This window comes from Myotis daubentonii, chromosome 3 (genome assembly GCF_963259705.1).
Source record: "Myotis daubentonii chromosome 3, mMyoDau2.1, whole genome shotgun sequence".
In the NCBI taxonomy this organism is placed as follows: Eukaryota; Metazoa; Chordata; class Mammalia; order Chiroptera; family Vespertilionidae; genus Myotis; species Myotis daubentonii.
Genome location: NC_081842.1, coordinates 162708976 through 162726785, shown reverse-complemented (window position 1 = coordinate 162726785; position 17810 = coordinate 162708976). Strand labels below are relative to the sequence as shown.

The window sequence follows — 17810 nt, the reverse complement described above, 5'->3', positions numbered from 1 at the left end:
TAATCCACACGAATTAAAGGGCCCAAATCATGCCAGGAAAACATGCCCCAAACCATAACACTGCTCCCACCAGCATGAGGGGTTGTACTCATGCATGTGGGGTGCATGTTTTCATGCTGTTTCCGCCAAATTCTCACTCTGCCATCTGCATGATGCAACTGGAAACATGATTCATCGGACCACATGACTTTTTTCCAATGTTCGACCGTCCAATCCTTGTGTGCTTGTGTGAATTGAAGACGTTTTATCTTGGTAACTGCAGACAGCAAAGGTGTTTGAACAGGCCTTCGGTTTCCATATTCCATAAAATTCAGTGTACGACTAATATGCCTACAAACGTCAGGTCATAATAATCTGGCCACTCAGTGTATATTATATATCCCACATTCAAAGGCTGTTAAATCGCGTTGTTTACCAATATCTTCAGAAAAAATCACTTCTACTGTCGTGGTAAACAACCTGCTTCCCTATTTATAATGATCTGGCCCTCTAGCAACTTCAGCACAAAATTATAGCTAATTTGCCTACAAACGTCAGGTGGTCATAATAATCTGGCCACTCAGTGTATATATATATATTTCTGAATATTTTGCTACAAAGGTCCTTAAGCAAACAAAAGTTGGATGATTTCAAATAATTATTTTTTACAATATGTTTTTATTGATCTGAGAGAGAGAGAGGGAAAGCGGAGAGAGAGACAGAAACATCGATAGGCTGCCTCCTGCATGCCTCCCACTGGGAATTGAGTCCATAATCCAGGCATGTGCCCTGACTGAGAATCGAACTGGTGACCTCCTGGCGTATAGGTCAATGGACGCTCAACCACTGAGCTATACCGGCTGGGCTCAAATTATTTTGAATTCATGTTTTATCAAATTGAAAAAGTTTGTAAATTTTTGTATGCAAGGGGGTTTATGAAAAGTTATGACAAGATTAAACCTATATATATCATTTGTTCTGAATTTTTATTTCATAATCCACATGCCACCACAAATAATTATGATCATTTATATATCGAGCAGCTATTTAGTCCAAGGCATGGTCCCTAGTTGGTTGATACAAGAGAGGGAGGCATCTTTGGCAGAGTAGAAGGTGAGTAATACCCTTCCAGGAGGAAGGACATGAGTATTTAGGGCATTGTGGAGGGAGGGTGGAGAGAGGGTCATAGGAGACAAAAAGGAGAGGATTTAAGGGAATTGAATATTTTCAGCTGCAGTTTGGAGAGCTTATGGCTCCATTCCTTAACTAAAGGTTGGTGTCTGTGACTCCCACAAAAACTTCCATGATGGATTTATAATTTAGTGTTGAGCTTCATTAAAATGTATAACATTCAGCTACATTGTGAACATTTCAAAGTCCATGTCTTGGAATCAGTTAATTCTTTCAAAAGCCTTCATAAAACTCACATTCTCACTGCCATTATACAACTAAAAGTGAATTTGGTTGCTCTAAGAGTATCTAATGTTAAATAACGTTAAATCATGTCCTGTTCTGTTCAATAATGTTCTGTTAGATAAGAAATTCAGAAGCCTTCTCTACTTTTGACAATTTAACAGAATGATGAGACATATCAGTATTTTTCTTAATCAAGAGAATGACATATGTGTGAATACTGTTTCTTCATTCTTCACTCTCATTATTTACAGAAATAGGAGTGCTACGTGCATGTCACTGACTTGGACACTTTAATAATCAGATATCAAAACAGCCCCTACCTTGATTAAGCATGAATGAATTCACTCAATGAATTCTAAAATCACAACCATCAGAGATAGCTGCATTGCGTTTAGTACCTGAGAATCATTTAAAAACCTAAGTCTGTGTTCTGTCTAACTCCAAGTTAATTCTAAGAGAATGACTGCTAGTATGTATCCATTTAAAAGGAAATAAAGTAGCTTAAATAAAAACTCTGTGCTGCTCACCAGAGGCAAAATGTCTGTTTCTCAGTTACCCATCACCATGATCGACTGTCAGTTAGTTGCCAGAAAAAGATGATAAATTCACTAAATACAGAGAATACTATCAATCATGGCTTTTGGCTTCGGACATATTTCTACTGCTCAGAATTGTGGTTCTCAAATGATTGCATTAATGTTCTGTTGATTACACTAATAAGTAAAGCCTTATAAACTACGCCCCCATCCCCATCACACACACCAGTTGTACTGTTTTCTTGGCATCAGCATAATACAATGGGCAAGAGTGCAGACTCTGTAGACAAACTCTGCCCATTTTTATCCTGTGTCCATCACTCATTAATTGTGTGGTCTTAGGCAAGTCACTTGATTTTTCCCAGCTGTAATAATTTACAGAAGACTTCAAATCCTATTAGATAAACTCTAAGACATTATTTTTGTACTAATATTTTAAGAAATTTTAAATTACTAGGCTTAGACTTTTTTTTGGTTTTGAGACAGGGTTTGATAATAGAATTTCCTTAAAGGGTTCTTGTGGGGAGTAAATTGGCACATTACCTGGCACACAGTAAAGGCTTAATAAATGTTAGCTTGGATTATTTTCATCATTATTTTTTTTTCATATTGTGATCTAGGAGTGTGTTAGTGAGATGGTGGATTTAGATTAGACAATACAATCAGTGACACTGGAATAGAATTCTTTCCTGTGAAGCTAATAAACCAACTGTAGTCAAATTTATACTTTTAACCTTGGTTTAGCACAGAAAGACAACTGAGTTAACAGTTGGAATACACTGTTGTTTCTACCAGCCAGAGTCATACCTTTAAAAAACTGTTTATAAAGGAATCCTATAATTATTTATCTGCTTGATATTAAAATTAATTTCTCTAACATAAAGCTAGTTAAGAGATATGAGTCCTCTTGGTTTGTAATCTAGACCTTAAAAAACAATTCCATAACATAAAAAGCTCATGTATTTTGCTAAAACTCTTTTAACCTCAAAATGTAGAACAGAGCCAACTATCAGCAAAGGATCACTTGCTTATATTTTAACCAAAAAAGTTAAGGTTTAGTACTGTTCAAATTTTCACAGACTTTCAAAAACGGAGCTCAAAATACTGAAATGACATTTAAAGAACTATTCTAAGTGGTTTTACTCAGTAAAGTTTAAAGATCAATCTTATTTCATTCGGATTCTATAAATAAGTCAAGATATAATTTGAAGATTTAAAAAAAATTTGATGAAGAGAGCTAGCTGATTCATTTATTCTCTCGACTATTTTTGAAAGGGTAATTCTTTATTGTCTCCAAGCCACACAATTTTCTTTCATTTTACCAGGAAAAAAGTCTTCTTGAAGTTCATCTGGCCAATTAATTCAGCTAAAATTATCAATCCCCATATGAGATTGCTCAAATTTTCTTCTTACCCTTTGGTATTCCTCTTAAATGATACAAATGAATTTAAAGGTTCCCTGCTCACTTGCAGGGAATTGTAGGTTTTTATTGAAGAGGGTACATTGTAGTGAGGGACACCAGGAGTAATGAAATGACTCAAAATTATTGATACCTACTAATGTTAGATATTATTCTAGAGTCATTACACATGTTATCTTTTCTAATCCTAACTAGGAAGCAACAGTGTTGGAACTTGGATTTAAGTCTTATGATCAAATTATGGCAATCAAAATGTGAGGTGAAGACTTATAGTAGAATGGGGGCAGTGGAAATAGTGAACATGTAAGAACAAATTTGAAAGCAACATTCACAATCTTGACAATCTATTAAAATGTAGGAGATATAGAAAAATAAACCAGTAGTAACTTTAAGGTTTGGGAAACTATGAGTATTAAGGGTAGATTTTGTTGTTATACAAGAAGAAATATCTGATAGGTAACTCTAGATATGATAGAATGGCTCAGATAAGCGAATAGGACTAGAGCTAATTGTTATTTTATCTCAGGCATGTAGAAGTAGATTGCTTGTAAACCTTGATTAATGACATACTTTCATCCAAGCATGGCCTGCTTTTATTAGTAATTGTTTTTTTAAATATATTTTTATTGATTTCAGGGAGGAAGGGAGAGGGAGCGAGAGATAGAAACATCAATGATGAGAGAGAATCATTGATCAGCTGCCTCCTGCACAGTCCCCACTGGGAATCGAGCCAACAACCTGGGCATGTGCCTTTTACCAGAATCTAACCTGGGACCCTTCAGTCCTCAGGCCAACGCTCTATCCACTGAGCCAAACTGGCCAGGGCTATTAGTAATTGTTATTAGTAATGTATAAGCACCCACTGGCCCATTAAACTACAACAGTTATCACTTTGTTAATAGTTACATGGAATCGAGACCCACTCACCCCATCATATTATCTCCTCACACAAAGAAAACTAGCCCCATATGATTTCATTGGGAAGTTCTTGCAAACATTTAAGGAAAAAAATAATACCAACTCTACATGCACTATTACAGAAAATTAAAGAAGAGAAAATACTTCCCAACTCATTCTGTGAGAGAAGTATTACTCAGTTAACAAACACAGGTGTGGCTCAGTAGTTGAGGGTCAACCTATGAACCAGCAGGTCATGGTTCGATTCTTGGGTTTTGAGCTCAATTCCCAGTAGGGACCATGTAGGAGGCAACCAATCTATAATTCTCTCTCATCATTGATGTTTCTATCTCTCTCCCCCACACCCTTCCTCTCTAAAATCAATACAAAAATATAGAACAATCACACAGGTATTACAAGAATATAAAACTACAAACCACCTGGCCGGTGTGGCTCAGAGATTAAGCGCTGACCCATGCACCAAGAGGTGATTGGTTTGATTCCCAGGTTGCAAGCTGATCCCCAGCAGGGGACTTGCAGGAAGCAGCCAATCAATGTTGATGGTTCTCTCATGGATGTTTCTATTTCTCCTTTCTTCTCTAAAATCAATAAAAAAAATATTTAAAAGAAAACTACAGACCAATATCCTTCGCAAACGTGGATGGAAAACTTCTTAACAAAATTTTATTAAATTGAATTTATCAGGATGTATAGGGTAATATATCATGACCAATGAAGTTTATCCTAGGAATGGAAAGTTGATTTAACATTTGAAAATAAATAAATTAATTCACCATAATAAAAATGAAAACCACATGATTATCTTAATAGACACAGAAAAAGCATTAGATAATTCAACACCCATTCCTGAAATTACTGCAGCATAATAGGAATAGAAAGGAACTTAATCTGATATAGTTTATCTAAGAAAAAATCTATAGCTAAAATCATACTTATTGGTGAGAGAAAATTTTTTCTCCTGAGATCAGGAACAAGGCAAAGAAGCCTGCTCTCACTTACTTCTACTTAACACCGTCCTGGGAATTCTAGCCAGTACAATCAGGCCACAAAAAGAAATAAAAGACATCCAGATTGGAAAGGAAAAAGTGTTCACAGATGATACAATCATCTATGTAGAAAATCTAATGAAATCTAAAACAAACAAAACCCCAATGGAATTGATAATTTTACTTTAGCAGGGTAGCAGGATATAAGATCATGGTACAAAAATAAATTATGTATTTATATACTAGCAACAGACAATTATCAATTGAAACCTAAAAACACACCATTTACAAAAGCAACAACAAATGTGAAAATTTTTTAGGGATCAATCTCACAAAAGATATGGAAGACCCGCACACTGTATACTACAAAACATTTCTTTTTTTTTTTTAAAAAAATGTTTTTATTGATTTTAGAGAGAGAGGAAGGGAGAGAGATAGAGGGATAGAAACATCGATGAGAGAGAAACATCTATTGGCTGCCTCAAGACTTGTACATGAATGTTCATAGCAGCTTTATTTGTAATAGTCAGTAACTGGAAACAACCCTAATGTCTATCAACAGATGAATGGTTAGCAAATTGTGGCATATAATAATTAGTAATAAAAAGGAATGAACTATTGGCAAATGCAACAACATGGATGAACCTCAAAATAATTATGCTGGGTGAAAAAAAGCCAGACAATCAAGTACATACTATATAATTCCATTTATAAAAAATTTGAACTAATCTATAGTGACAGAAAGCATATCTGCCTGGGGTTGGGGGTGTGGGGTGGGAGAGGCAGGAAGAGGAAGGAAGTAAGGGGTCTGAGAAAACATTTGGGAATAATGTATATATTCATTTTCTTGATTGTGGTGACGGTGTCATGAATACATACATATGTCAGAACTTATCAAATTGTGCACTTTTAAAAAGTGTACTTTATTGTCTGTCAACTGTAACTTAGTAAAGCTATTTTTTAATTTTATAAATTACAATAAATAAATTACAATAAAACTCTGAAAAGTATTCAATTAATCCAGAAGTAGGCAAGAAAAAAAAATAAAAGAACAAAAAAGAGGGGAGAAATAAGAAATAAATAGTAAATGGTAGACTTAAGTCCATTCATATAAATAATTACATTAAATGTTAATAGACTAAACACTGCAATTAAAAGATAATATCAGAATTGATTTTTTTTAAAAAAGCAAAGTCTAACTATGTGCTGTATCCAAAAGATGTACTTCACATGTAGAGACAGAGGTAGGTTGAAAATAAATGGCTAGAAAATGATATACTATGCAAACTAAACTTACGAAAGCTGATGTAGCTATTTTAATATCAGATAAGTTCAAGGCAATGAGGTAAGACAGAAATTTCATACTGATGAAAGGGTCAATTCTAACAGAAGATATTAAAATCATAATGTATATGCACTTAAGAGAGTTTGAAATTATATGAGACACAAATGACAGAATTAAAAGAAGAAATAGACAATTCCACATAGTTGAAGACTGGTAAAACGAGGCCAAAAAAAAAAAGTGAAGACAGAAATTTCAATAACACTATCAACCACCTTGACCTGGTTGATATTTATAGAATAATACACCTAATAACTGCAGGATACAAATTCTTTGCAAATGCACTAGCTATAGTCACAAGCTATTTTGGGCCATACGCTTACAAAGAATCTTTTAATACCATGCATCTTGTACCTTCTCTACCCTAAATCTTGGGGAAATAAACCAAGAGTTATCACAATTTAGGACTTACCTGGATAATGTCAGTATTTCTTAAGGAGCAATGAACATACTATTAATATTTACAAAAATGCATAGCATATTTTTAAAAATTAAGTCATTAAAATTCTTATTCAATACTAATATTTTTCAGGTGCAAAAATAAACAAAGCTTCATAATCACCCCAAGACGACATAGAGCAAACATGAATGATATTTCCCAAAAGGCTGAGGTAAGTCTCCAGAGTTAAAAAAGAAGTAGGGGGGAAACCTAAGGTTGACTGTAGAACTGCTGAAAGGGCAGTTGTTCAGTGAAAAGGTCATGTTGACAAATTCATAACAACATAGTGTCAAGACAGAAATCATAAGAAATTCACAGGCTGGTCTTGGGTCCCGTAGTTTTGCTTTGGTTCCAATCTAAGAATCATGAATATTAAATTTGTGAATGATAGTAAAGTGGATGTGATGGGAAGTATCTCAAGTAGAATTTTAATATCTTGTTAAGTCTTAGAAGTTATATTTTCAGTATTAAAAAGACGGATTTGACTTGCACTCTCAGGAGTTAGCAATAATTCACTCTCAGGTGAGGGTCCCTACTAGCACTTCCTCCAGAAGCTGCAATAAAACTTCTCAGCCATTTTCTGGTTCTTGGCTGCAGTTATGGAGAGTTGTAGTAAGAAGAATCCAACCCCAAATTTGGTGATGCCCCTAAATTATAAACGTAATAAAACCTTAAATGGCCAATGACACCATAAGTACATAAATAGGGGCTGGGTATGCCGGATTAATTAGCAATTTGTCATTAGTGCTTAGGAGAAAGGGTTTGGCGTTCTAAGTAAGAACTGAAGCTTTATTTACTGAAACTTCTTTTAGAGATCAGCTTAATTTTTAAAAATGATGAAAATAATTTGCTTTCTAGGTTTTATAGTGGAGGAAAAGTTTTGGGAAGCTCTTTTGCCATTTGGAAATGTTCCTATAGAGCTCATCCTGTTTGGAATGAGACAGCTTTCTTACACATTAAAAAAGTATATTTTTATTGATTTCAGAGAGGAAGGAGAGGGAGAGAGATGAAACATCAATGATAGAAGAGAAATCATTGATCGGCTGCCTTCTGCACACCCCACACTGGGGACCAAGCTCACTACCAGGGCATATGGCCTGACTGGGAATTAAACTATGACCTCCTGGTTCGTAGGTCGATGCTCAACCACTGAGCAACACCAGCCAGACATTCTTACACATTTTTAATGTTGGTTTATAGAAGTTCTGGATGGGCAGTAACAATATAAGTCGTCTCTGCCTGTGCACAACGACCCTGCACATCTCAGGTGCAAATGAGAAATAAAGGACTGGACTTAAGTTTAACTCATATTAGATATGGAAACAAGCAAGAATATTAATGTGTGAATTAAACTTTAAAGCCTAAATTTTTGCTTTATTTTCAACTTCATCTAATTTATTGAAATTAGTCTGGGTGCCCGGCCAGTGTGGCTCAGTGGTTGAGAGTCAAACTCTGAACCAGAAGGTCATGGTTCAATTCTCTGTCAGGGCACAAGCCTGGGTTAGGGGCTAGATCCCTAGTGGGGAGTGTACAGGAGCCAGATGATTGGTAGCTCTCTCTCATCATTGTTGTGTTGATATTTCTGTCTCTCGCTCCCTCTCCCTTCCTCTTTGAAATCAATAAAAATATATTTTAAAAAATAAGTCTGGGTATCTTTTAAGCAAGCAATGGGAATAGGTTGGTAAAATACAGGTTATTTTAAATTAGAATCCAGTATTCAATTTATAAATTTTACTAGCCCTCAGCTTCAGTGGAATGCACTTACAAGATGGAACTTTTGTACTATATATTAATAAAATTTTACTCTTATATTTTCTATAATTTCCTTTTTTAGATTTAGACTTCAGACAGTATATAATCAGATTCTTGTGGTTAAAATAAAGGTTTCAAACTCATTTCTATTTTCTGTTTCAACAAGTATTTCTTGTATTGCTTATTCTGATCTATCTTTACCTAACTTATTCCTACCTTTATTTTTTTCAACTTTCTTTTCTTTATTTTATTCTAACGAAGATTCTGCTTTCTTCATCTAAACCTGTCCCAAAAACCTATGTGCCAAAACTTGGCAAAGGTGATGTAAAGGATAAGTTTGAAGCCATGCAGAGAGCCAGGGAAGAAAGAAATCAAAGGAGATCTAGAGACGAAAAGCAAAGAAGAAAAGAACAATATATTAGAGAGAGAGAATGGAACAGGAGAAAACAGGAGGTTATTTTATTTTATTTTACTATTGTGCAAATGTTCATCTTATTAATTTACATTTCATTATTCACATTTACTATGTTTCATATTAACCATAATTAAGATAATTTTCTGTATTTAAAAACTAATTTCCAACTCTGCATATAATGTGGTTTAGTCTAAATTTGTGACATGTTCATATTAATTTAACCATCTAGATTAAAGAAATGCTTGCTTCTGATGAAGAGGGAGAGGTGTCTTCTAAAGTAGATAAAGCTTATGTTCCCAAGCTAACAGGTAAGACACTTGAAGGGTAAATTGTAAATGAAATTGTAAAGAAGGAAAACAGCAAAGTATCAAGCATGTTTCATCTATTCTCAGGAACTGTTAAAGGTAGATTTGCTGAAATGGAGAAACAAAGACAAGAGGAACAAAGGAAGAGAACAGAGGAGGAACGAAAACGCAGAATTGAGCAGGATATGTTAGAAAAGAGGAAGATACAACGTGAATTAGCAAAAAGGGCTGAGCAGGTATAAACTAAATATTAAGTTAGTATTTGCTTTAGAAACTGATTTTACAGAGCAAAACTAATCATTATGCTGCCTAATTAAAATATTTTAATGTAACATGAACCTATTACATAGTAGCTACCTTGAAAACAAGATCCTAACCACAAATATTTAATATCAAATGCCTAGAAGGCTAAGGGCAGAATGTGCCTATTTTAAGGTTGAATTTTTTTTTTGTTATATACCATCTTACCCTTCCATCCACATTCCTTACACTGTCCACATTGGTTATTTTTCTTGACATGTTAGAGGATTTTATCTATATACTAGAGGCCCGGTTTACAAAAATTTGTGCACTTGGGGGGGCGGAGGGGGTCCCTCAGCCCGGCCTGTGCCCTCTCGCAGTCTGGGACCCCTCGGGAGATAACGACCTGCTGGCTTAGGCCTGCTCCCGGGTGGCAGAGGGCAGGCCCAATCCCTAGGTGCAGCCCCTGGTCGGGCTCAGAGCAGGGCCAATTGGGGAGTTGGGGCACCGCCCCCTCATGCACAGAGCAGGGCAGATTGGGAGGTTGTGATGCCACCCTCAGTCATGCTCAGGGTAGGGCCAATTGGCGTGTTGGGGCACCGTCCCCTGTCACACTCAAGGCAGGGTCAATGGGGAGGTTGCGGTGCCACCCCGTCACGCACAGAGCAGGGCCAATCAGGGGGTTGGGGCACTGCCCCCGTCACACACAGAGCAGGGCCCATCAGGGGGTTGGGGCGCCGCACCCTGTCACACACAGAGCCGCAGGGTGATCAGAGGTTGGGAAGCCTTCCTCAGGCACAGAGCAGGGCTGATCAGGAGGTTGGGGAGCCTTCCCCTGTCACGAACAGAGCAGGGCGGATAGGGAGGTTGTGGCCCCACCCCCTGTCACACACAGAGCTGCAGGGCGATCGGGGGGTTTGGGCGCTGCCCCCTGTCACGCTGATCCCTGTGCCGGGAGGCCTCTCGGTTCCGCTGATCCCGACTCCACTGGGGTGCCTGGCCAGCCTGGATGAGGGGATGATGGCTATTTGCAGCTGGTCACACACCCTTCAGGGTTGGGGTCCCCACTGGGGTGCTTGGCCAGCCTGGGTGAGGGGCTGAGGGCTGTTTGCAGCTGGTCACACACCCTTCAGGGTTGGGGTCCCCACTGGGGTGCCTGGCCAGCCTGGGTGAGGGGCTGAGGGCTGTTTTCAGGCTGGCGGGTGATGGAAGCTCCCAACCGCTCCTTTTTTTCTTTTTTAATTCTGGGCCAGCTTTAGCTCTGAGGCTCCAGCTCTTAGGCCTCTGCTGGTAAAAGTAGGTAATCGAAACAATGTATAACTCCAGCTCTGAGATCCCAGCTTGCTGAAAGCTGGTTTCTGGGTTGTTGTTTTTTTAAATGTTTCAAACTGCCAGCTCAGAGGCCTGCAGCAGCAGGCGGGGAACGTTGGTTTCCTCGGTCACTGAAGCAAGCAAGCCTCATGTTAGTTTCAAGCTGCCTGGCTGCCGGCTGCCATCTTGGCTGACAGTTAATTTGCATATCTTGCTGATTAGCCAATGAAAAGGGTAGCGGTCGTACGCCAATTACCATGTTTCTCTTTTATTAGTGTAGATGTAAAAGCCTAAGTGACCGAACGACCAGTAGCTATGATGCGCTCAATGCAGGAGCTGCCCCCTGGTGGTCAGTACACCCCCACAGCAGGAGCGCTGCTCAGCTGACAGACGGGAGCCAGACACAGGGCTCACGGCTGGCCGTCGCAGCCCGGAGACGTCAGTAAAGCTGCAGTGAACCTACCTAGCGGCGGCAGTAGCAGACGCAGCAGTGCCGGGATAAGCAGGAGCGGCAGGCAGTGTTGGACTGCCGGTTTTGACCCAATCCACGCAGGCTATGCCGAGGGACCCCAGTTTAGATATACTGGTATAGATATTGGGCTTCTAGTATAGATATAAAACAATTTCACATATAAGCTATCCACAAACACTTAATAAAATGCTGGTCTTTTAACAGCAATCAGTAAATACTTGGTTATTATCAAACACTAAGGCATAATGAGCATATCTTTCTACTCAAGAATTTGAAACCAATTAAATCACATTTTATTTAATAATGGTATTATTAGTCCTAGTCGGTTTGGCTCAGTGGATATAGCATTGGCCTGCAGACGAAAGGGTCCTGGGTTTGATTGCAGCCAAGGGCACATACCGTGGTTGCAGGCTCCTCCCAGGCCCAGGCCCTTGGTCAGGGCTTGTGCAGGAGGCAACCAATCAATGTGTTTCTCTCACATTGATGTTTTTCTCTTTGTCTTTCCCTCTTTCCCTAAAAAATCAATGGGAAAATATCCTTGGGTGAAGATTAACAATAAATAAATAAATAAATAAATAAAATATGTTCTGGAAATCTAATAAAAAATGGTATTATTATCTAGTTTAATTTTTTTAAGTTGGGGATGGTAATAGGAGCGGGGAGCAAATGTATGTCAGCCATCAATAATAATAATAATAATAATAATAATAATAATAATAATGTAATATGCTAATGAGACTGGACAGCTGAACAACCTTCCGGATATCATTCTGGACATCCTTCCAGACGAAGCTGCCATAGTGGGGGCCAAGGCAGAGGCAGTTAGGGGCAATCAGGCAATCAGGTGAGCAGTTAGGGGCGATCAGGCAGACAGGCAGAGTGGTTAGGGGAAATCAGGCAGGCAGGCGAGTGGTTAGGGGCAATCAGGCAGGCAGGCAGGTGAGTGGTTAGGAGCCAGCAGTCCCGGATTGCGAGAGGGTGCAGGCTGGGCTGAGGGACCCACCCTCTCCGTGCACGAATTTCATGCACCAGGCCTCTAGTTTCCTTTATACAACTGATGCCCATAGAGGAGAAATGAGAATTAAAGTATTATTACTGTGATTTTATATAATCTGTTAATGAACTTCGAATTTCTGTATATTTTAGCTAAGAGCATGAGAAGTAAGAGGCTGGTATTTTTGAAATACTCAAGAATATATTAAGTCCAGAAAAAACTAATCTCTCAAATATTAATTATTATGACAGAAACTTACAGTTCTAATAGTAATAATTATATTTTAAATAAAGAACTGGTTGATCACAAAAATTTCTTTAATATATTGATATTTGTTTTACATTATAAATAATCTGTAGTCATATAGTTGAATAGATGACAGAGACAGTTATACTGTTTACTAGAGGCCCAGTGCACGGAATTCATGCATGGAGGGTGGGTCTCTCAGCCCAGCCTGCACCTCTCCAATCCGGGACCCCTCAGGGGATGTCGGACTGCTTGTTCAGGCCCAATCCCGCAGGGATCCCTGTGGGATCGGGCCTACACCGGCAGTTGGATATCCCTCTTGCAATCCGGGACTGCTGGCTCCTAACTGCTCACCTGCCTGATCGCCCCTAACCACTCTACCTGCCTGCCTGATAATCACTAACCCCTCTGCCTGCCAGCCTGATCACCCCTAGTCGCTCTCCCCTGCCAGCCTGATGCCCCTAAACATCTCCCCGCTGGCCTGATCGCCCCTAACCGCCTCTCCCTCGGCCTCTGTCACCATGGCTTTGTCTAGAACAGTGGTTCTCAACCTTCTGGCCCTTTAAATACAGTTCCTTGTGTTGTGACCCAACCATAAAATTATTTTCGTTGCTACTTCATAACTGTAATGTTGCTACTATTATGAATCATAATGTAAATATCTGATATGCAGGATGGTCTTAGGCGACCCCTGTGAAAGGGTCGTTTGACCGCCAAAGGGGTCCCGACCCACAGGTTGAGAACCGCTGGTCTAGAAGGACATCTGGAAGATGTCCTGTCTATCCAGTCTAATTAGCATATTACCCTTTTATTAGTATAGATAGATGTGCTAAACCAGATCTATACTGGAAGATCAAAAGAGATGATCAATGTTTTGAGCTTTATGAGATAATAATGGTATTTATTTTCCTAGAGTTGTAAATAAGGTTACCTGAGTTAATAAATGTAAAGCACTTAGAACTGTGCTTGGTACAGAGTAAGTGGCTATACATGCCTAATGTTTTACCTAAATAATAATACATATAGATAAAATATTATAGAACCATTTTAGTTTCTCTTCTCATCAGTATTTTAACAAATATTGTAACAGAGTCTTCATAGTATATTATCTCTTAAAAAAAACCACATTGTTATTGTGAGATTGTACTTGGCTTTTTTTTTTTTTTTTGGCCTACTCTTTAAGTGCCTTAAGTCTATTTGCTATGCTTTTTTCAGCTTCTGCTACTTTCTAAAAAGAAAAATGACAAAGAAAGCAAAGCATATGCCATATTTGCATGTCAAAGACATTTATTTACCTAGACTCTGCAAATAACCACTTCTATGGCACCAATAACCACTTGCATGGTGGCAGTTAATGATATATGCCAGATGAATTATAGGCAACAATTGAAAATGCCTCTATTTTATGACTATGTACCTGTTTATCTGAGGAAAGGATGGTATATACTTTGCCCCTGTCACCTCCATAAAAGACTAGTATACCTTTGCAATGAAATTTCACAAGGGAATACAATTATAATATTAGAGGCCCAGTGCATGAAATTTGTGCATGGGTAGGGTCCCTAGGCCTGGCTGGTGACCAGGGCCAAACAGGTTCCCGCCTTCCCTGTCTCCCTGCCTCCTCCTTCCCTTGCCACCCACACGCCGCCACCATGCGGTTCCCCCTGCCTCCCTGCCTCCTCCTTCCCTTGCTCCCTCAGTGCCCCGCCGCTGCTGCTGGTCACCTCAAATTACTCTGAACACAACTATTGAGAGAGATAGAAACATGTTCTGCGCCGCCCCCTGGTGATCAGTGCACATCATAGTGAGCAATCAAACTCCCAGTCTCCCGGTGGAATTCCCAAGGGGACACTTGCATATTAGCCTTTTACATATGTAGATTATAAAGATAATATATATGTAATTTCATTTGTATACAGTATAAAATAAGGTAATAGCATTATAATAAAATATACAATTAAAATACAGGGTGTTTGGTAGCAAACAATGAGTATGCACATTGTTTAGTGTACTTCTTTTAAGTCTTGTCCATTTTCAAAAAAGCACTGATCCATCGTAACCTCAGGCACTGAATATGTAGGTAGTGGTTTCTCAAAGAAAAACTATGTGTATGTTGAAGATGTGAGTTTGAACATGATGAATACATAGGATACTCAGAGATGGAAATAAAATATAATCATGAAAGAGAACCACCTCAGTAACCCCTGATACTATGTGGCAGGGTGCCATACAGTCTTGGTTAATGAAATTTTTGGCATGTTTAATTATTTGAGAATATTTAGATAGAACGAAATGAACTACTAATAGCAATTTTTATCTTGCAAATAATTTAAAATCCTAATTAAGTACATTTTCTGCTCATATCTAATACAATTAATCTTTCTTTGAATATAAGTAGTAAAGTATGATATAGGTAGTCAAGAATCTTTTTTTCTTTAAAAAAAATTTTTTTTTATTGATTTTAGAGAGGAAGGGAGAGGGAGAGAGAGATAGAAACATCAATAATGAGAGAAAATCATCTCTGCCTCCTCACACCCCTTACAGGGGAACAAGTACACAACCCAGGCATGTGCCCATAACCAGAATCGAACCTGGGACACTTCAGTCCACAGGCTGACACTCTCTCCACTGAGCCAAACAGCCTAGGGCAAGAAGAGTCTTAATGTTTGTTTGAAAAATCCACTTGTACGCGTCCATATTCAAGAATGCTATAGTCTTGGCTGGGTAGCTCAGTTAGAGTGTCATCCCAATAAGCCAAGGTTGCAGCTTCGATCCCTGGTCAGGGCACATACAAGAATCAACCAATGAATGCATGAGTGGAATGACAAATCGGTGACTCTCTCCCCTTCTCTCTCTCTCTCCCCCCCCTTTTCTTTCTCTCTAAAATCAATCAATTTTTTTTAAAAAGCTATAGGAGGGATTCCTGAGTCAGGAGGGAGGCTGAGTGAAATTCTTCCCAATACTCTCAATGTCTGGCTTCTCATCATATCTCTTAGAACTTTTTATTGAGAGATTGTGATTTGTAGAGGAATTGTTAACATCTTTTCGAAAGGAAATAATTTTGTAGTTATTTCATTTTAGATCCAGTAAATTGTTTCTTAGTATAATACATCATTCAATAAAACGTTCACCATTTACATGGCAAATCAGTGTGATAAATCTGTAACAAAGCAAATTACTCTGAACACAACTATTGATCAACTATTAAAATATAAAAATAGATATATTTTAACGATTTGTTCAGAATAATTTATTTTTCAAGAAATTTGGTATCTTAATAAAATGTATTATTTCTTACTTGACAGAGAACACAGAAAAGTGGGATGGTGTCAGAACAGGGCCTTAGCCAGCCCAGGTCCTAGTATGAACCAAGGTACAACAGAATTCCCTTAGGCTGCGTGAGGTACACGCTACTTCCAGGCTCTTTCACCGGAGTTAACAATCAAATTAAGATAATAAACAATCTGAATTTTTACTTTCTAACTTTTCCCATTGCTTATATTTCTTTTTCCTGAGATCTCAAACACTGCATTCTTTAAATTACCTTTCTTTTCTTCATTTCTCAGTTTTTGTACATTAGCCCGCCCTTCAAGCTAACAGTGATATTTCTTACGAGTAATGGCCAAATTGAGCTCCCTCCTTTTAAATGAGGGACTTCCCTACCTAGATTTGGTCAAAATATAAACAATTATGACTTCCAGAAATTTTTTCCCTTTCTAAACTAGCCATGTGAAAGCCTATACCTTTCATCACACTTTATTGTGTCAGTTATAAATTTGCCATATATTTTTATTGTAAATACAGTTATGGTTATTTGATTGCTAATGATAGATTTTCTTTTACTGGGGCAGAGAAAGAGAATGGAGAAATGTTTCTGTATCTCATTTTAAATGGATAATTTTATTAATAACTGATGCTTATGTAAGCTCACTGCCAGGTCATGAGTTTGGTCAATTATCCAAATTCGAATATTACAAAGGTAGGTAGGCTTTATTTTAATTTTTTCTTAATATATTGGTCCCTAGATATTGATATTTATATCAAAATGCAAAAACCAATATAAGGTTTAATCTTCAATTAAAGGGATATAATTAGCTAATTTGAAACAAAAATATTTCAAAAATTATAAGTTAAAAATTTACCATAAGTCATAATTAAATTAGTTTTCCATTGTATGTTTAAAAGCAAAAAAAATAGAAATCTGATGTAATGTAATGATATGAAATTCTCATTCAATAGATTGAGGACATAAACAATACGGGAACTGAATCAGCATCAGAGGTAAATGGACATTTACTTTAATGAAACATTCACCTAAAACTATCTGATTCACAAATAATCTTTTAATTAAAAATTAAGTTTTTATTCTTTTTATTATAAATACAGCAACAACAATAAAAAGGACAAAAATATTTTGCAAAGCAAGATCATATTTTTGCACTTTTGACATTATACCTTAGTGTTTTTAAAGAAAAGTATGTTTTGTTTTCATGGTTAGAGACAGTCTCAGTTTGAGATAACTCTGGCAAGACTACATATTTATTTTAACTATCACTAATAGTTGAGATTGTTGAAAGCTTACAGTTTAAAAAGGCAGTTTTCTTTTCATCATTTGTCTTCTTTCCTCAGAGTTCCTGATAGTTTATTTGGTTATCACATATTAGTAGAGAGTGCAGTATTATCTATCACCATGAAGAAAAATTTAACAGCCACAGAAAATTTAGTTACCCCTTTCTACCTAACAGAAAGTTAAAAATCAATTTGATGGTGTGCCTAAAACTACAGCCACATAAATTGGAAGCAACAATAGATTATGTAATGCAACTAAAATACATTAAAAACAAAAACAAATTTAAGAGTTTCAGGAAGCTCAAATGCCAAAGAGTTTTGTTTCTAGTATAAAAATGTTTTATAAGTCACTTGGAAATCCTGTTTGTTTTTACCTACTAAATATTTGCTTTACTAAGTATTTAAAAACTTGCATGGAGAGCCCAGCCAGTCTGGCTCAGTGGTTGAGTGTCGACCTGTGAACCAGAAGG

The 17810-nt window shown here is 37.6% G+C and overlaps 1 protein-coding gene across 8 annotated transcripts in view; it reads left to right on the top strand.

Moving 5' to 3' along the window:
• The window catches only part of NEXN (nexilin F-actin binding protein), a 42742-nt gene that overhangs the window by 6418 nt on the left and 18514 nt on the right, over positions 1 to 17810 (top strand). For 4 of the 8 annotated variants that reach the window (XM_059689099.1, XM_059689100.1, XM_059689103.1 and 1 more), the window contains 4 exons: positions 7130 to 7208; positions 9433 to 9511; positions 9596 to 9744; positions 17011 to 17052. In XM_059689099.1, coding sequence (XP_059545082.1) covers positions 7130 to 7208; positions 9433 to 9511; positions 9596 to 9744; positions 17011 to 17052 — 349 coding nt within the window. Of the gene's footprint in view, positions 1 to 7129; positions 7209 to 9049; positions 9242 to 9432; positions 9512 to 9595; positions 9745 to 17010; positions 17053 to 17810 lie in introns of those variants that run through there. The other 4 variants (XM_059689097.1, XM_059689101.1, XM_059689102.1 and 1 more) reach the window with 2 other exon arrangements.